This window comes from Colletotrichum paranaense (assembly GCF_030867605.1).
Source record: "Colletotrichum paranaense strain IMI 384185 chromosome Unknown Scaffold_13.1, whole genome shotgun sequence".
NCBI lineage: Eukaryota > Fungi > Ascomycota > Sordariomycetes > Glomerellales > Glomerellaceae > Colletotrichum > Colletotrichum paranaense.
Window position 1 is genome coordinate 1086377 of NW_026848971.1, and position 19135 is coordinate 1105511.

The 19135-nt window shown below is 51.3% G+C and overlaps 8 protein-coding genes across 8 annotated transcripts; 6 read left to right on the top strand and 2 right to left on the bottom strand.

Moving 5' to 3' along the window:
* Window positions 1–1569: 1569 nt before the first annotated feature.
* Window positions 1570–2091, top strand: CPAR01_13840 (thioredoxin; the record flags this gene model as incomplete). The annotated part of the gene is made up of 1 exon (XM_060498092.1): window positions 1570–2091. One exon carries the CDS (start codon window positions 1570–1572, stop codon window positions 2089–2091), a length of 522 nt encoding a protein of 173 aa, XP_060343560.1.
* A 483-nt stretch (window positions 2092–2574) lies between these two features.
* Window positions 2575–5736, bottom strand: CPAR01_13841 (WD repeat domain-containing protein; the record flags this gene model as incomplete). Its single annotated transcript, XM_060498093.1, has 4 exons — window positions 2575–5059; window positions 5112–5245; window positions 5304–5443; window positions 5559–5736. 4 exons carry the CDS (start codon window positions 5734–5736, stop codon window positions 2575–2577), a joined length of 2937 nt encoding a protein of 978 aa, XP_060343561.1.
* Window positions 5737–7595: 1859 nt separating this feature from the next.
* CPAR01_13842 (uncharacterized protein) lies at window positions 7596–7958 on the top strand (the record flags this gene model as incomplete). Its single annotated transcript, XM_060498094.1, has 2 exons — window positions 7596–7661; window positions 7818–7958. The coding sequence occupies 2 exons, from the start codon at window positions 7596–7598 to the stop codon at window positions 7956–7958; spliced, it is 207 nt and encodes a 68-aa protein (XP_060343562.1).
* Window positions 7959–8716: 758 nt separating this feature from the next.
* On the top strand, window positions 8717–9796 carry CPAR01_13843 (translation factor pelota; the record flags this gene model as incomplete). Its single annotated transcript, XM_060498095.1, has 1 exon — window positions 8717–9796. One exon carries the CDS (start codon window positions 8717–8719, stop codon window positions 9794–9796), a length of 1080 nt encoding a protein of 359 aa, XP_060343563.1.
* A 505-nt stretch (window positions 9797–10301) lies between these two features.
* Window positions 10302–11475, top strand: CPAR01_13844 (aldo/keto reductase; the record flags this gene model as incomplete). Its single annotated transcript, XM_060498096.1, has 2 exons — window positions 10302–10676; window positions 10732–11475. 2 exons carry the CDS (start codon window positions 10302–10304, stop codon window positions 11473–11475), a joined length of 1119 nt encoding a protein of 372 aa, XP_060343564.1.
* A 2199-nt stretch (window positions 11476–13674) lies between these two features.
* On the top strand, window positions 13675–14517 carry CPAR01_13845 (uncharacterized protein; the record flags this gene model as incomplete). The annotated part of the gene is made up of 3 exons (XM_060498097.1): window positions 13675–14092; window positions 14148–14225; window positions 14279–14517. The coding sequence occupies 3 exons, from the start codon at window positions 13675–13677 to the stop codon at window positions 14515–14517; spliced, it is 735 nt and encodes a 244-aa protein (XP_060343565.1).
* Window positions 14518–15651: 1134 nt separating this feature from the next.
* CPAR01_13846 (uncharacterized protein) lies at window positions 15652–16743 on the top strand (the record flags this gene model as incomplete). The annotated part of the gene is made up of 2 exons (XM_060498098.1): window positions 15652–15732; window positions 15802–16743. The coding sequence occupies 2 exons, from the start codon at window positions 15652–15654 to the stop codon at window positions 16741–16743; spliced, it is 1023 nt and encodes a 340-aa protein (XP_060343566.1).
* Window positions 16744–17030: 287 nt separating this feature from the next.
* CPAR01_13847 (uncharacterized protein) lies at window positions 17031–18751 on the bottom strand (the record flags this gene model as incomplete). Its single annotated transcript, XM_060498099.1, has 4 exons — window positions 17031–17196; window positions 17255–17679; window positions 17734–18443; window positions 18505–18751. The coding sequence occupies 4 exons, from the start codon at window positions 18749–18751 to the stop codon at window positions 17031–17033; spliced, it is 1548 nt and encodes a 515-aa protein (XP_060343567.1).
* Window positions 18752–19135: the final 384 nt, after the last annotated feature.

Consider the following 19135-nt stretch of genomic DNA (forward strand, 5'->3'; position numbering starts at 1 on the left):
TCAAGGCGCTTCGAGCCTTCTGGAGGCAGCCTGGTCTTCTAGGGGCAAGATCAACTCGATAAGGTCAGAGAGCGGCAGGGTCAGTACAAGACTAGACCCAAGACGGCCGACACCACATGAGATATCCCCGACATCCCTGGAGAGAAACATGGTACATGTCCTCCGAGCATTTCGCGCTGAACTAGGCGCCGGTCACGGCCATGAAGGTGCGAAAGACCAGCTTGGAGGGGCGGTGAGAGCCGTGGATCAAGTTGGGAGAAAGGGGGCGACGGGCGCTTTGAGGTTTGGGGGGTTTGCGACTTTGCAAGACACCTGATGGGGTCATCTGACGCAATGTCAAAGGGTGAAAGAGGGGTTGTTGGTTAATGGACTGGATGATCCTAGACACTTTGTCCAAAAGAGCCGCCGAGGGCAGACAAACATTCTATTCTGAGAGCCGAGGGTGTTAGTAGTCCTTCAGGGACCGTGTGTTGCTGTCACTCGACGATGGCCGGCCGGCGTTTCGCGAGACCGTGAGTTTCCCTCACATATAGACAGTGTGCTAAAAAGCGACTCTCAACTTGACCGGATACTGTAGACGCTTGCTGGTGAAAGAGATGTAAGACGGTAGCACTTGGTGCCCTCTACCCCGGAAGGCTCTGCGAGACAGTAATTTCGCGCAGAATAGCGTCATTATGGCAGAGCTCATGAAGTCTGATGTTGGCTCCAATGATAGAGAGGCCAATGGTAGCATACAGAGCATGGCGAGACCACCATAAGGGGCGACGGCGTTGAGTGAGAACGATGGGTAAGATCGCAATGAAGAGTGTGAGACGGAATAACGAACGTTCTGAGCATTCTCATAATAGGAACTACAACCACAGATAATCACTCACATATTCTAAAGCCCTTTGAGCACTGATGGAGTGGTCAGCAATGGTAACTACGTCAGTTGGAGAAATAGCAAGTCATGAGGATCCAGTGACTCGGGAACCATGCAGATGACACCGACTCGGCGGCCTGCATTGCTAGACAGATGGGACAGCGATCTGGAGCACATGCAGCAGGCCGCCCTAGGAGAGCCCAAGGGTCGATCCAATTGGCAACGTGCCAGGTGTGAAGTAGTGTTCGTAAGGCGCAAGGGATGCGATAGTGACAAATTCCATTGCTTGCAGCGACAGGTGTGGAGTTCTTGAGTGCTTTAGTTGAAGAGGACAGCGCGGGGCGCAACCAATGACCAAAATTTAGTGTTCCCTCGACTGTGCTCCGGAGCACCTGGAAGCTTCCTCGGTCGCCGACCCCACATTTACCGCTGGAGAGAGAAGCTGACGAGATCACTACCGTCGGTGACGAATGCCCTCATTCACACCCACTCTTATTCTCACCCGCGCCCTCACTCTAGCAAGTTCAAGTGAGCCTTTCTCATAAGATAGGTTGCTGCGTCCCCAGTATATAATTAACGTGTGGGAACGAAGAGACAACGCTACGGATCTGCCGACGACTTCATCTCAATAACTATACCATACATAGCGACGTACAACTATCATCTCATTTCGCAACACCAAAACCTCACATCTTCAAGCCGCCAAAATGGTCGTCCTCCACGCCACAACACTCACAGAGTTCACGAACCTCCTCTCATCAAACACATACCTCGTTGCCGATTTCTACGCAGACTGGTGCGGCCCATGCCACGCCATCAAACCGATATACGAGTCCCTCTCGAACACCCACGGCCAGCCAGGCTCCCTGGTGTTTGTAAAAGTAAACGTCGACTCCGCCCAAGATATCGCCCGACGCTATGGCGTGACGGCAATGCCGACCTTCATGTTTTTTGAAAACGGCCAGCCGTACAACGGCGGACGGAGCGTCATCCGCGGCGCCGATCCCAGGAGCCTGCAGACCACCGTCCAGGAGCTGGGTGGGCTGGCCAAGAAGAAAGCCGCCGAGGCGGCCGCACAGAAGGCCGAGGCCGAGAGGAAGAAGAAGGAAGCCGCCGCAGCCGCCGAGAGGAACGTCAAGCCTGATGATGGTTCCACTGTCTCTGGCGGCTACACCCTCGGCGGCAATACGGGCCCAAGGTCGGACTGGAAAATGTCCTTGAGGGGTTGATTGCCGCCGTCGCGTTTCTCATCATTTTAAGCAGAATCTCACGCTGCGGCTGTCGCGCCGCTACGCACATGTGAGTTGGAGGACGGGGTGAATTTTTTGGGTCGTGGCGTAGCAGAAAAATATCAAGTTTGTTCCATTGTATTAATTCTTCAAACTTTTGATTCCTCATTTGCGCCGTCTTGTTGCTGTATTTGGTCATCCAAAAATGCTACCCAACCGATATTCTTCGACTCCTTGGTCTGTGTGTATGAAAAAACTAGTAAAAGAAATGGAGATATATGCCGTCGTCCTTGGTCATTTCTTTGCAGCCGTTATTGTGTGGGGTATCTGTTGTTCTTGATCATGATAGATGCGCCTCGTCGTATCGTGCCCAACCGGTCGAATCCGTCGCTGTCGAAAAGAAAAATTGTAAAATTGAAATCAAGCCCCAAGAAACTTCTGTCCCTCAGACAAAACTCCGCTCATGTCTCTGCCTGTTCGTTCCTACCTGCCGTCATCGGCAAGCTTACCACACTTGACGCAGATCAGGCGTTGTCTGCCACCAACTCTCTTCGCTTTGAAATCCTTGCTCGCACATTTTTGACAAGTCATTTGTTCGCCGTCTTCGCTGGTATACTCGGAGCTTAGACGGCTGACAACCGAGTTCCGAAGACGATCTCCGATCCGCGAATTGTCTGGCTGTAGTAAATGTTCATCTACCTCAGCTTTATCAGCAGCATCCTCAATGCTCTTCGTTGTGCCTTTGTGATCTTCTTGCACGGCCAAGTCGTATATGCCCGCACCTAAGCTCTTGCGGCGGGAGGCTTTTGTTCCATTACTAGCCGAAGTTTGCATCGTGTCTGCTGTGCTCATGCTATTTCGCCCCTGGCCAACCTGCGATTGCGATGTATTGACGTTACTAAACGACACCGACGATCGCAAGGATGAGATCCCACGCCATCGATTGAGGTTCCAGAAAGAATAGCTGGCGCCCGCAGGATCAAGTCGAAGCTCGTCGCTTTCGTCGTCATCGGCGGATAGAAAAGAGAAACTCGGGGTCGGAGGGATGGACGGAGCCCGGTCACGGGAAGCCCGGCTCGATGTGGGACTAGCTGGGAGTTGCGGACGTGCTGGTGGTGATGATCCACTGTATGGTTGTTTTCGCGCTTCTGATGCAAGGTTGGAGGCACTATTGTTAATTGGCGTCCGTGACGCCTTGTTAGGCGATAGAGACCGTGGGCTTTGAGATGCTGTAATGATCATGGAGCTCGGGCGCCCACTTTCAATCCCATGCCGCCACGTATTGATGTCGGAGCTCAGTTGAGCACCGCCAGGAGCTGCCAGGCGGGATACCGAGCCCCGGCGTGAGCGCGGTTGGCTACCGACACTTGTGCGCGTTGCTACACTCCCGCTGCGTCCAACAATGCTTCCTCCCATGCGGCGGGAGAATGTTGAACCCGTTTCCCAGTTCTCATGGCGACGTTTGATGTATGCGCAGTCCTGGCGGAAAACCTTGATGCCCCCAGATTGGTCCGTGGTGACAAGAATTTGCCCATCAAAATGTTTCGACTTTTCGATGTAAGCAGGCGATTCTTCCGGTCTTTTGATCTTCTGCTGCTTGACCTGAGGCTTTTCGTCGTCCGAGTTACCTGCTTGACTGGCAATGGACTCCTCGAGGCTCATTAGAGTGACTGGGGGAGGGTTACAGAGGTCGTAAAGAGGATCCCCCGAGCCACCCAGGAGCTGACGCGATTTGGTCGGAGCGAATATTGCTGTTGAAACTCGATCTGAGTGGGCATCGAAGTATTCGCAAGGCTTCTCCTTGTCTGATTCTGGGCAATGCACAGACCAGATATACGTTCTCTTGTCTTCGCTGCCAGACACTATCCACTGGCCGTTGTCGCTGAAGTCGGCGTGAATTTGACTGCAAGTATTTTCGTAGCCCTTGAACTTGGATTCCAGGCTCTTGTCGCGCAGATTATATATGCGTACTCTTGAGTCGTTGGATGTGATCAAAACCTTAACTTCGTCATCAATGACCATCGTCTTGATACCAGTAATCTTGCTGCCCTTGGCATTCTTGCCTCTCGATGATCGCACATGCAACTGAGAGTTCTGTTTGAGGCCCTCCGTGTCGTGAAACATGCACATGCCAGAGAGCCCTCCGGCTATTGCAGTCTTCCCGTCAGGCGAAAACGCCACAGCCGTGATGAGATCAGACAATTGGGTAGAGTAAGCTACAGCTTTGTCCGGAATACTCCAGAGACGCAGTGTCGAGTCGAGGGATCCCGCAAGGAAGAACCGGTCGTCAGTAGGATGAAACGCTATTGACGTGACGAAGTCCTTGTGTTTGAACGTGCAGAGACATTCTTTCCGGCTGATGTGCCATAGACGAACAGTCTTATCCATCGACGACGACAACAGAAAGTTGTTCTTGCTCCAACTGAGGTCTAGTACTTCGCCGGTATGCCCTCGGAACTCGTGAATCGGCTTGCTTCGGAAGACAGGTGCACTCAACCTTTCTCCACTGGCCCCGTTCGCGTTTTCCTCTTCTTCGTGACGACGCCGCTCCTCATGCGTCGTGATCACAGCCCATACTCTCACAACTTGGTCTTTTCCTGCAGCAGCAAAATACTTGCCATCGGTACTGAATTCCGTTGCCCAAATAGCTCCGCTTGTGTTCGATCGTCGCGTGTCGATTGATGCTGTTGCTGCCGTATTCGTATCGTCTTTCGAGTCGGGCTGTGGAATGAGCAGCTCCTGAGCAAGAAACATGCGATTGAACTCGCGGATCTTCTTGCTGTGTGCCTTGACCCGGATGTACCGTGGAGGTTCTTTGTGGTGGGGTATGTATCCGGACCCAATGACTGAGCCAAAGGCCTGGGCATTGGTCCCATCTATTCGGTGATCGCTGAAGACGGAGTCCTCGTCGTCTTCGCGTCTTCGTCCTCCCCGCATACTCAATCGACTTAAGAATGATGGCCCTTTCCTACAATTAGTTAGTACCACTAGCATGAACGAGGGGACTCAAGAGTGCGGACTTTTTGTCCTTGGTGGCATCGAATGCATGCGCAGGAAGCTTCGTTGGCTGCTCTGGAACCTGAGTAGGGCTATCGGGGCGTTTACGAAGCTGAGGAGGAACAGTATGACCAGTGTTGGTCCGCATCAGAATGTGCTGTGGAAGGTTAGCAACCAGAGGCTTTCCTACCGCCATGCCAACGGCGGCGACGAACCTGAGATAGCGGGTCAATTGCGGCAGGAGATTGGACGGCGACTGGCGAGGGCTTGTCGGCCTTGCCGTCCTTTGCATTCGGCGTCGTACTCCGGACGAGCTTCGTGGGTGTCTTCTTGGCAAAGGTCGGAAAACTGCTGCCTATGCAACGATTAACATCCACCATGTGCGCCACACAGGGTCAATAACGGTCCCCAGACTCAACCTTGGAAAACCAAGGCCCCAATGCGTGGCAGATCCGCATATCTTTACGTACCTTGAGACTCTGAACCGCCAGGTGACTTCTGGGCAGTCGAAGAGCCTTCACGGCTGAGGGGGGTCGAGAGACGAGGTTCAGAAACGGGTGCCGGGGGCGGCAGTGGTGGTGGTGCCTGGCCATCTTCGCGACGGCCAGCATCCATGGATTTTATGGCAGAAGACCTAGGGGTCGACATTTCCCATCATGCGAACGCCGACAAGGAAGATAGCCGCGTACAGAGTTGCAGGCACTTGGGCCGTTTGTGGGCGTGGGAGGTAAGCGCGGGTAAGCTGAGTAGGTCGCGGGCCTGAATTCGAGGTGTGGTGGCCGTCGGTGGGTGGTTGAGTGATTCAAGATGTAGTAATACGAGTGATCCGAGACACCCGAGCTTCACGAATGGAATTGGAGCAGTGTGACGACGGTGGGCGGATGATTTGACGGTCCAACGGGGAGGCCGGAATTCGCAGACGGCCGATATTGCCCGTCGCCGCGGGTGGCCGTGAATTGAAAGGTAGGGCCTGTCTACCGGGTATATCGCTCTCCTGGATCCCGTCGTTTCCGATACGAAATTTTTTTGGGAAACGAGAAGAAGTGGACTTTGTGCTGGGCGCGGCGCGAGGTTTTCTCCCAAAGGAAAACGGCGCCCGCTTGCTCGCTCGACCGTCGTTGGTCAAACGCGGTCGGTGGTGGTGTTTTCTGGTGGTTGGGAAACTGGGCACGTATTACGCGGGTTCGGATTCGTCCAGTCCGCGTATTCCGTATGCTAAAGCAAGGCATCCACGCAGCCCGCGTTTCCACCCTTTCTTTGATGAACAGCTAGGTAAGGTATAGCTGGTGTTGGTCGGTAAGCAATTCCAGAACCTGCTAGTTGCCGTATGCGGGCAATTCAAGTTGGCTTGGTAAATTGACGGCAAAATTATGGTGTTGGAACGTATCTGTACTCGGAAGAATACGCAGTACGCAGGAAGGTAATCAAGAAAGATAAAGTTGTATGTCTCCGTCGATTCTCGGCTGGATCCGCATAGCTTCCCTTGCAGCTGTCCAGGATGCACCCGCTTCGAGAAGGGCAGAGTGTGGGGGAACAGGAACGCAGAAACGTTGTGTTTCTTTTTCTGGCGCAATGAGTCGGAAAAGATGAGACTGGCCCAGATCTGGCCGTATTGTATGTATGTACCTTATCCTGGCCAGATTCAAGAAAGAAAAATAGAGTCTGGAGTAATGATTACGGAGCCGAGGCACGAGGCAATTGGCGATTGAGTTTGCGCGCACTTGACACTCGTAGTGGAGATGACGACGTCTAAGGTATGCTGACGATGGTTTGATTCTCCCTACTGAGTGCGCAATGATGACTTGGAGGAGTATTTATCTCGACGATGGAAGCCCGCGGAAAGGATGAGCAAGGAAATGATCGAAATGAAAGAGAACCTTGGAAAGAGGAAGGCACAGAGAGTGGACCGCAAGGTACCTAAGGAAGGTAAGGTGGCAGAGGAAAGTGCGCCGAAAACAGCAGGTTGGCGTCAGATGTAAGAAACGATTGCGAGGGAAATCGGAGACATGGAAGACTCAGTCACTCATCCTGTCCCATGAGGTAGCACAAGGCAAGGCGAAACCCAAGACGACACACACACACACACACACACACACAAAATCACATTGGAGGCTTGGAGCACTGACACTAGGCTGGAACTTGGATTTGGATCGCCTGGTTACTGATGCCGACACTGGACGATCGCCACCAGCCAGCTTTCTGATGTGTCCTCGTTCCTCGGTAACTAGGGGCACAGTAAAAGAGATCTAATTCATCCAGACTCCAAACATGGCGTTTTCTTAGAAAGTCTAGACTGGGCAGTCTGCAGTTCATAGTAAGAAATGAGTATTGGACACATTTGCACACTCCTTATCGCTTCCCCACAAACCTCTCCGCCATTCAATTATGCGCGCCGGCAAATTATACTCCATATCTACCTATATGCGCCGAGGAAATGAATATGCTATTATGTTGAGTATCTATGGATAAAGTAAGGGTACTTTGAGCAATGGCAGGGTATCAAAACGATGACGAGACCTATGACGTCGATCTACACTCGCCCGACTATGCCTGAACTCAACTCGCCTAAGCCGGTCGATGAGCACGCACCGCACGGGGGTTTGGGTTGATACCCTTGAGAGGGACCAAAGGGTCTACGTGCCTGTATTCATAAATGGTAAAAAAGGTATGAGTGATTTTCGGGGCAATTTGCTGAAATAATTGACTTCAAATGAGTCTACTTCGAAAAGGATCTTGACCTCGGTCGTAATTCGAAGCAAGCACCTGGCAGCGAGGTAAGTGGCAGCTCCGACCCTTCTGAGGCGTCGGGGATTCGTCCAGTGTTTCAATTTCACAATGAGAGGGAACCTCGATCACCGGCCTGGAGCTGAGGATCTCTCGACTTCTAGGATCATGGAGGGAAGACCTAAACCCAACTGTGCTCTCCCTTTCGGCCTTTCACGTGGTCATGGCTGAGGTAGAGTTTCTTGAGCACTTGGGGAACCTTAATGACCCTGAATCCCCAAGAGAGGCTCTGAGGACCTGGAATTGGAGGAAGACGAGGATCGTTATCGGACCTGTCTCCGATAGATAGCGATAACGATAAGAGAAAGAAACATGGAATTCATAAAAATACCTAGGTACGTACCCTACCTCAACCCCGCCACCGGGCAGCCCAGCGCTTCTGGCGTCACTTTCGGAGGTACAGTGCAGTGACGGCCTGAAATGATGCGCAGTGCATTCCGTTCCCCAGCAGCTAATTAGAGCCCAGAGGTAATTCAATCTGCCAATCTGCGTCCAGATATTTTCAAACATTCTCGATCTTCGTCATCGTCGCAACTTCAATTTCTCCCCAACACGAACCTAGTAATTTCTTACCTCTTCCACGCGTGCTTCAATAGCACACCCTCCTAGACAATGAAGCTTGTTCCTACCAAGCCGTCGCAAAATATTGCCGAGGATGCAGTTACCCTTATGCCCGAAGATTCTGAGGATATGGCAAGTCCACGAACCCACTCTATCCCATTGCCTGATGCGTCTAAAGCTGCGACATCTTGCGACGAGACGCTATTCACAACACACCGACTCAGTCCGACTAATAGCATAATAGTGGCATGCCTACAACCTCATCACACCTGGCGACCTCGTCATGGCGCATGCCGTGAGGAAAGTCGTCGCTGAAACGAAAACCGGCAGCACGATTTCTGAACGAGTTCACACCGTCCTTGCGATCCAAGTCAAGAGCACTTTCTTCGATCCCATTGTCGGTCAGCTCCAGGTCAGCGGCGTAGTCAAGTCGGAAAATGCCTACGTCAGTCTGGGTCAATATCACACGCTTGACCTCGAGGTCTCTCGCCCCTTCACGTTGAGCAAGCCGCAGGGCTGGGACTCGGTCGCCAAAGACACACTATCAGAGAGTCTGTCGGACGACAAAGATGGCGCCATGGCTGCCGTCGTCATGCAGGAGGGCATCGCCAACATCTGCCTCATCAGCCAATTCCGCACCGTCGTCAAGCAGCGAATAGAAAGCGTCATACCCAAAAAGCGAAGCGCCGCAACCGAAACCTCACAGGGCATGACCCGCTTCTACGAAAAGACGCTGACCGCCCTTCTCCGAACCGTCAACTTTGACACTCCGAGACCCCTGCTCCTCGCTAGTCCTGGGTTCACCGCGGCCGATTTCAAAAAGTACATTGCGGACGAGGGGAGGGACAAATCAGACAAGAAGCTGTCGGGAATCGCTAGGGAGGCGGTCGTCATTCACACAAATTCGGGCCACGTGCACAGCCTCAACGAGGTTCTCAAGAGCCCTGAGATGGGCAATAAGCTCAAGGACTTCAAGTTCACCAAGGAGACCAAACTGATGGATCAGTTTTTCGAACGACTCCGACTAGAGGACGGAAGGGCGTGGTACGGAACAACATCAGTGGCAAAAGCGGTCGCCGAAGGTGCCATCGGCCCTGGGGGCGGCATCCTCATCATGAACAACTCGCTATTCCGCAGTTCGGACATTCCAACGAGGAAAAAGTACGTGGCCATGGTGGACAAGGTCAAAGCGGACGGTGGCGATGTCAGGATTCTCAGCAGTGACCACGAGAGCGGCAAGCGGCTGGACATGCTGGGCAGTATTGCCGCTATTCTGTCCTACCCCATCCACGACCTGGACGACGATGAGGATGAAGATAGTGCTGCAGCTAGCGGTGAAGCGGGTGGCGAGTCCATCATCTGATTCGACTGCGGATACATATATATGAGTAAATGATACCAAACAAGTGCATCATGAAAAAGAAAGATGCTTATTAATAGGAGGTTCAATAACATGATAAAGTCATAAACTTGTGTAGGTGACTCGGCGCATCTTCAATCTCTTTCAGGTTCGGGCATACAACAAAAAAGAAAGAATACTGCCCGATCTTAAGATAGCGATGGAGGGGCTTCAATGGCGGGGTAATCAGCGCTGCCCATTGCCCCTCCCCCTCCTTTTTTGGGCCGGGCCCATGCCCTGACGTAGGTACCTGAACACCCTGGACGGTCGCCTGTGCTCACTAAAACGCCCGTGTGAGACACGATTCGTGATCCAATGAACAGGAGTCTCCGACAGCGCGCAGAAGCTCGGCACAGCAACACCGAACATGCAGCCGACGGGACAGATTGGATGGTGCAAATGGCGGGGGATCACTCCTCATTTTATCCTGGACTGGGATGACTAATGCCCTCATTCGAGAAGACAGACAATGCCCAGATTGCGAATGCAAGTGCTCTCAGCCAGGCCATCTGTATTCTTCACCTCATCTCATCTTCAAAAGCGCAATCTCATTCAACCCATCGCTTTCTCCGCGCACCTTTTCCACAACATGGCGTCCGCACTCACACTTCAGTCCAAGCAGAAGCTGAACAACGGCCTCGAGATTCCCGTGCTTGGGTATGGCGTACGACTCATCCCCTTGCGCGATTATCGTGACCTTATTACTGACATTGACATAGCTATGGAAGACGTAAGTACAACTGCAAACACATCAAACCTATTGACATTGCCAACATTGATTGCTAGTGCGCCCGAGCAAGCTGAAGAGGTCACTACTGAAGCTCTCAGAGTCGGCTACCGCCATGTGAGTTTTTACCATACAAGCCTCGATTCTCGTCACCTACTGACCGCCATCAAAGGTCGACTCGGCGGCTTCATACAGGAACGAGGCTGGTGCCGGAGCTGCCATCCGTGGTGTCAAGGATATCCCCCGCTCCGAAGTCTTCTTCACCTCCAAGGTTCGCTACATCAACTACGACGATGCCGAGGATCAGGTCAAGGATACTCTAGAAAAGACCGGCCTCGACTACATTGATCTGATGCTGCTTCACTGCCCCTATGGCGGCTCGGAGGGCCGCAAGGGCGCCTGGAAGGCCCTCGTCGAGGCCCAAGAGGCTGGTCTGGTCAAGTCCATTGGCGTCAGCAACTACGGCGTGCACCACCTGGACGAGCTCGAAACGCATATCAAGGAGCTTGAGGAAGAGCGCGGCGGCAAAGGTAAGGGCGGCGCCATCAACGTCGCTCAGTACGAAATCCATCCCTGGTGCGCACGCAACGACATCGTTCAGTGGCTCCAGAAGCGCAACGTCGCTATCGAGGCTTATAGCCCTCTAGTCAGAGGTGAGAGATGGGGCGACAAGACTCTCAAGGCCTTGGCCGAGAAGTATGGCAAGTCTGAGGCCCAGATCCTGCTGCGCTGGAGCTTGCAGAAGGGTTACATCCCTCTCCCCAAGAGTGTGACGCCCACTCGTATCCTGGATAACACCAAGATTTACGATTTTCAACTGACGGACGAGGACGTCAAAAACTTGGAGACAGACGAGTACTCCCCAGTCTGCTGGGACCCAACTGTTAGCCCCTTGGACGGACCAAAGAGCGGTTGACAGCATCCAGGGTCACTCGATGCAGCCTAGCTTAAGCTCTTTCGTTTTTAGCCACACATGTGTTCACTATCATAATCAGAAAGATGAACAAACCAAAGTACCATGCATATACAAAACAAAATGCGCGTTACCCACAGATGCAACCCTTGAGGCCGCAGCACCCGCCCCTCCAAAGAACGAAAGAACGTCGTGTGATCGCATTAATAGTCGCCAAAGACCAGCGCCTGGTCGACGAACTCACCTCTTTTCTGAACTAGAATCAATGAGCTGAGCTCAAATCCGGCCATGGGCGTAAGAATGGCCTAGCAAACATCGAATGAAAGGCAGGGTTTGAAGACAATGAACACATCCACATTCTGCTCCGCGCTAGAACTTCTTGTCATGTTTCTGAGGTAGTCAAGTAATAGTCCTTTCTGCCCCCAGCACTTGAATTTAATATGATAGGTACGTCGAGAAATAAAGTTGGGACTGGCAACGAGTTTCTTGTTAACACCGAGGGAAAGGTCTATCGCTCTCAAAGTCAGTGGCGACTCAAAAGCAGGGAATTCTGAGCTCTTCCGCAGTCCCGCAATACCGCATTTAAAGTGTACTGCGGTAGTAAGCGCTGTGTAGACATGGGAGGTCAAAGTCGCCCTTGAGACAGGTTCTCGTCGGTCTGGTATCTAACCTTATGATACATTAAATACTTAGATGAAGCCCCATTAGTGTTACTACTCGATGCTAAGAAGGCGACGCACACTTTCCCACAAATTTTCGGATCCGTGGGGACTTAGGCTGTGTGATGTCAATCACTCAAATATGTTAGAAGTCTGAAGACTTGTGCGTTCTGAACATCGAGGTTTTGATCACGGCCTTCGTTCATCTCTGACAATCTTACCAGGACAACCAATGACTAATGCTAATGGCTCTCCCGGTACTATTACTAACGCGAAATTCACCCCCGGGTACTATTGTTCTGTTTCAAAAGGCATAATGCTCCGATATTGTAAACTAGCTAGAGCCAAGTTACTATTTGATCTGTGCAAGTAAATACGGCCATTCCGCAGCCTATCCGCGAGGCTCTCGTCTGTGTTGGTTACAAGCCCTGCCAACCCACTACCTCATTGTTCAGAATAAGCTTCTGACTTTTGAGGTGCTTCCATTGAATAGAGTTTGCTTTCAATCTGGGCATTGACAGCTTAGACTACCCCAAAGCTAAGGCATTTGAACCTTAACTGAGCTCGTGCCAAAACCACAGCAACTCCATGCTTGACTACAATGCTTGGGGTGGATTGTTGTTGAAACGAAAGGAGAGCCTAAAGAGAAACACGCGCCTCATCAAGACCCTTTCCAGATCAATTCGTGAGCGATAGTTATGTTGTGAAAACTTCCCTTTCTCTAACCCTTTCGCAGGTGGATATTCATGTGTTGCTGACAAGGGTTGACAACTCAAGGAAGAAGACGGTAACTTGTCCCGATAAGACAAGTTAATCAACCTTTCGGATGAATCAGGGAGCTCAAGACTTCAGGGCAGCTCTTTTAATCGGCCAATTTTCGTATTGAGCTAGGTATCCCACTTGAAACCGTTGCGGGGTTATGTTGACTCTTCCGAGTCTAGCTCAAAATCTTCAGCTTGCGATGGATCCGGTGACGACGGCGGACAAGCAAGTTACAAGAATACTCAAGCTTTGAGGCGTGCAAAAGGTGTGTTGCAATCTCGGGTCTATGCCGTAGAATATAGTGCATCGGGTCGGTATCCCGGGGTGGTGTGATGGCTTCTGGCCCGCCAGGTGTGATACGCGCTCTGAGCCTCTGTTGCTTGATGATTCTGGCGAGTCGCGCCAACAGAGCACAGGCGAAAATGAACTCTGAGCTGCGCAAGAGGAAACCGACGGACGATCTCATCTATATCATTCCGCCACTTACCGTTGCGCTGGATGCCGATCTACCCGTGTGGGCAGGACTAATTTCTCCGTAGACTGAACCGACCCACGATAAGGGGCACGTCCACCTTTATTACCAAATGTTCCAACTAGGGGTAGTATCAACTAAATGAAGGCTTACAGACTTATAAGAACAAAAGCACGGGGCTTGGCAACTCTTCTCACGATAGCCAACCGCATCACGCTCTTCTTCGATTTTGGACCTTTGCCAACTAAAGAGACCGGATCTCTCGTCGTTCGTTCCCCGTCATTCTTTTCACTCAACAGTCCTTACAAGATGCGCAACTCAATCATCGCTGCCGCCGCTTTCCTGGCTCTGGGAGCTAGAGCCGACATTTACCCCAACTATGAGTATGGCAACATGTTCTACCTTGGCCCTATCACCGGTGGTCAGTATATCACTAAGGCCACCTACAACATGGAGGTCCCCAACCCGCCCACAAACTGGGTGAAGACCGACGAGACTCAGCGCTGGCTCTCCCTCTGGATCGGTGTTCAGGACAACCCCAACAACGGCGACGTGCTCAACATGAACTTTGTCCAGCCCCTCCTTAACTGGGGACCCGATAACTCCGTCTGGGGCTGCAGCGCTCCCAACACGCAGTGGTGTGCTGCTGCCAGCACTTACCAACCCAGTGGTCAAATTGGCCAGGCTTACGTCCCGGTCAACAAGGAGGCCACTCTTGAGTTTGAGAGTATGTTTGCTATGCCCGATTCGATTGCGAGATCAATTTGCTTACAGTGTCGAAGTTTCTCTCAATTCCTCCACCGACATGATCGACCAGAAGATCTGGCAGAACGGAGACCTCATCTCTTCCGAGTCTGACTGTAAGTCAGGCCCCGTATCAACTTCCAAGACGAATGCTGACAACCCACTACAGCCAAAGGCATGAGACCTGCCGTCTTCTACTCTGGTAACGAGTGCTACGGCGATGGCTGCGGGACTCTGCCGGCTTACAAGTACACCAATATCACCCTTGTTTTCGACAAGGCTGTTACAAACTTGGCCGACATTATCTCCTATACCAACGCTACCCACACAGAATGGCAGACGAAGGACAACGGTATCACATGGACCGTCGACTCCATCACCATCGCGGAGGATAACTTGACCGAATAAGCCGACAATCTGACGCAAATCTTTGAGATTGTTTGTTGTCGAAGGCTTTCAATTCCTGTAGATACATTGTCACCACCGCCAGCCGTATCGGGCTTGGCACATTGTGTTGTAAAACCACTGTAGATATCAAAATGCACATACTCTAGGGCGTCATTGCCCGCTAAGCGTCTGTACAAAGCGTCATGAAAACACGGAGGCCTCTCAGAATAAGAAGATTTCTAAAGTATCAAGCGACGCGCTGTGAGTAATATATCACATCAGCGTCGCGTCTTGCGTGCAAGAGAATGTGATGTCAAGGGTGTGGAGAATGCCAAAGCCATGGATACTTGATGATTACGGCGTGGGGCCCGGCTTGGGAAGATGGGGCGCCGGCTTGGCGCAAAGACAGATGGCATCCCGGCGGAGTTAAGAGGTTGCAAATATGGGAGGGGATCACTTAAAACGGATATCCTGTCGCCTGAATTGTGAAGGAATACGTCAATAACTGTGGCTGTCCAATGTTTCTAGTTTCTGGGGTAAGCGTCGCCCGATGGCCAAGCGTCGGAGCTGGGTGTTCCCAATATGGAAACTCAGGTTTCCGACTCCCGGCCGCAACCGGCGGACTTACGATAAGCTCCCACGCCTAATGTAGTGTCCAGGGAACCGAGTATGATCTATTCTTTTTTTTAGGCATTTTGCGCACTTAGACTGCTTAATGCCGGCAGGGCCAACATATATTAGAATACGACGAGTAGCTAGCGTAAAAGACGTAATGACGTTGTCTGCAACTGAAATACTTCTTCCATTTGAAATCTCATACCCAGAGCGAAGCGTATTTGCGCCTAGTGTGCCTGTAAATCCGAGTCTAGCGCACGGTCTCATTTGCCTCACGATGCTCCCATTGTCTTACACGATGATGATCCACAATGATGCAGAAGTACCTTTTCCACGTTTTAGAAAGGCAATTAATTTCCAGGCGCTGAAGAAATACATATAAAATCCACCATGCTATTTACCTGATCGGAAAACATTCCTAGCTTGTCAACTGGTTCCAAAACATTATCAAGGCCAACACCCTTGAGTGACCATTATCAACAACTGCGCTACCTTTCAATCAAAAACCCACCGTGTCGGTTTTCAGATATCATCTACACAATGGCTCCCAAGACTCTTCGATTTGCCAAAGATCAGCCGGAAGGCTTTGTGAATCGCATCGAGAAAGTTGCCATCGTCGGTGTAAGTACCTCTTAAACCGAATCGCGACCCCCCCAGCAAAGCACAAGAAAAGAGACTGACAGTTCGAAGGCTGCTGGTACCATGGGAAAGTTTGTAACTCGGGAGCTATTGAAAGGTGGAAAGCACTCGGTCACCGCAATTACCCGACATGACAGCGATTCCAAATTACCCAGCGGCGTTATTGCTGCCAAGGTCAACTACGACGACGAGAGCACGATTGTGGAGGCTCTAAGGGGACAGCAATACTTGATCATCACAATGAAGTCCACCGTCGGCCAGGAGACCCAAAATAAGCTTGTACGGGCTGCGGCCAAAGCTGGCGTCCCTTACGTCATGCCGAACGCGTGGGGTCCTGATCCGAAGAATGAAGACATGATGAAAGATGCTCTTCTCGGTTCTTCTTTTCAAGGAGCCGTCAAAGAGATTGAGCGCCTTGGGGTAAGCGAATGGATCATCATGTCTTGTGGATTTTGGTACGAGTTCAGCGTGGCCGGCTCGCCTAACCGATATGGATTTGACGTCAAAAACAAGTCACTCACCCTATTCGATGAGGGCGATGTTAAGATCAATACTTCCACCTGGTCTCAGTGTGGCCGCGGACTGGCCGCTTTCTTGAGCCTCAAGTGGCTGCCTGATAACAAGGATGATCAATCTCCCAATATTCAGAACTGGGCCAACGATGTGTTCTACGTCTCGAGCTTCTTGGTATCTCAAAAAGATATGTTCGAAAGCATGAAGAGGGTCACGAATACAACAAATGAGGACTGGATCATCAACCATGAGAGCTCGAAAAAGAGGTGGGAAGCTGGCTACGAGGCACTGAGATCAGGGGACAGAAATGGGTTCTCGCGAATGATGTACTCGCGCATTTTCTTCTCCGCGACTGACGGTGACGTCGAGCACAAGCATGGTTTGGCCAATATGGACTTGAACCTCCCGGTGGAGAATCTAGATCAGGTCACTGCAGAGGCAGTAAAGATGTGCATCTCAGGAGAACTGGATTCCTACTAAAGTAGATTGCTGTGGAGACGAGTCTTATTCACAAAGCGCACTCGACTTTCTCTTGACGGTATTTAAATGTGATTGACGTTGGAAGTAGCCCTATACCTATGCCGCAGTGTAGCAATGACAACGAAGGCAGAAAACAAAAAGAATGAAAGAACTACTGAATGAACACGTCCGGCTTGGACCCTTAAACCTTGTGTGAAGCGCCAATTTTGGAAGTCGGCCAATAGACAGTCATAGTCACACCATCCTTGAGTATTGTTGTAACCTCTTGACAAGCAGTAAAACACATCTCAGGTAATTTTTATCTTGACAGAAATTGAGCCCTTCTTAGTTTGTACGACGATGAGGTCATGATCGTAAGAGATATCTTCGACCGTGGTTTCAAACAAATTGGATCTCGGTATGACGCGGAGAGCCATCATAGCCACCATATGATAAACTTCGCAGTATGCCAAGCTGAGAGGCGCCGTTAGCATTGAGGATTGAGAGCCTTGGTTTCTGAACAAGCACTTACTTCTCACCAATACATGAGCGACTACCTTTTCCGAACGCAAGGAGGAACTTCTCCAGCTTGTGATTCGGCTTGCCGTCGATTAACCAACGCTCAGGAATGAACTCCCCGGGGTTTGGGAAGAGTTCCTCGTTCCAGTGGTTGATCATTGATGTCATGCCAACGGGAGTTCCTCTGGGGATAAGCCATTCCTTTTTACCGTCACGGGTCCTGTAAACCAAGTCCTCCTCGCGGGCAATCCTGGCAGATCTGTGCGACACACCAGGCATCATGCGAAGAGACTCGTGGATGACTGCCCACAGGTAAGGCTTTTGCTCGAGCTCTGTCCATTTCAGGTTCGATGGGTTGAGACCATGTAACTGCTCCATAAGGCGAGCATAGGTCTGGGGCTGGGCGAGAAGGTAGTATGTCACGACAGTCAGAGTAGCCTGTGTCACAATAGTTAGCAACGTGGCACGTAACGGGAAGGAACCCATTCTCACAGCAGTGGTCTCGGTACCGGCGAGTAAGAAGTTGAAGCCTTCTCCAGAAAGTCGGTACAATGATTTCTCTTCTTCGGGAAGTGTCTTAGATTCCATGAGATCAGCAAAAACTCTTCCATTTTCCGGGTTGCTCAGAGCTGCCTTGATATACCCGGGGATGACAACATTCATCTGTCTCATGACAGACTTGATGTCTTCACCTAAGTAATCAGCCATCATTGGCATGACCTGAGCCATTTTACGACCAAGAGCGTTGTGTCTCATCATATAAGCACTTTTGAAGAAGGACTTCACCCAAGTAGCAAAGTTGGGCTCCCATCCTTCCTGAGAGATGAAGCCCATGGGTTCTCCAAAAGCATACTGGGAAATGATATCCGCAGTAAAACAATTGAATGCCTCCTTCACGTCGAATGGCTCCTTCCCCGCTGAGCGGAGCATTTTGTCTGCCGTGAGCTGGGCAAATTCCTGCACTTCGCCCTCAAGTTTCAGCATTTGCTGGCGCGAGAAGAACTTTGACAAAGCGCCCTTGCGCATTCGATGAACCTCATGATTGACGGTGGAGAAGCCGGTAACCGAGACAGGGCCTGCGCCGCCGGTGTTGAGTTGATGTTGCCACTTGTCACGGACACGGCCGGGACCAGCATATATTTCATCGGTGAAGTAGGGATCAGAAACATGAAGTTCATCCGGGTTTATTCTGACAATGGGCCCTGTGATTCATGTTGGTCAGCAGCGAATTATGTCTCAGACTAGGGTTCTGGTCGAATCTACCATAATGCTCGTGCATCCGTGCAATGACCTTGCCATATCTGCCAAGCAGCCACCAGTCAAAGTACGCTTCGTATAGGTAAGATGCAGCTGCGATCTTTGGACCAGGAAAGTGCGCTAGCGGGTGGAATGCCGAGATATTGTACAAGGCTATGGCGATGTGATAAGCGATATAAAGAACAATAAAGTAGGCGACGACATTGAGACTCAGGGCAGCCTTGAGACCATCTACGATGGCATTGGAGGCCATTTCGGACACAAATCGATGGACTGAGTATGCACAAGAGGGCAGCGTTATCGACGCAACCTCTGCTAAGCGCAAGTTTATGTGACAGCTACCTTTCCAATGGATATATAAATACTGCATACATGTTTTTGCCTGCACCACCCAGGCAGTGCAGTTCTAATCATCTTGGCCCACCAGCCACTGCAACATTGATAAAAGGCGTGCGCTCACTGGCTGGAAGAGCAGCTTCTGCGACGCGTCTGGAAATCAAGACAAAAGCACGATCACAACGAGCCCCTGAGAGAAGGAGCGACCTTGACGAGAGGAGCCAACTAGCGTTTACTAGTGCAGCGAGCCTGCGGGGGCGACCCACAATTCCGAGATGGGAAATCTAGTGCCCGTTGAAGA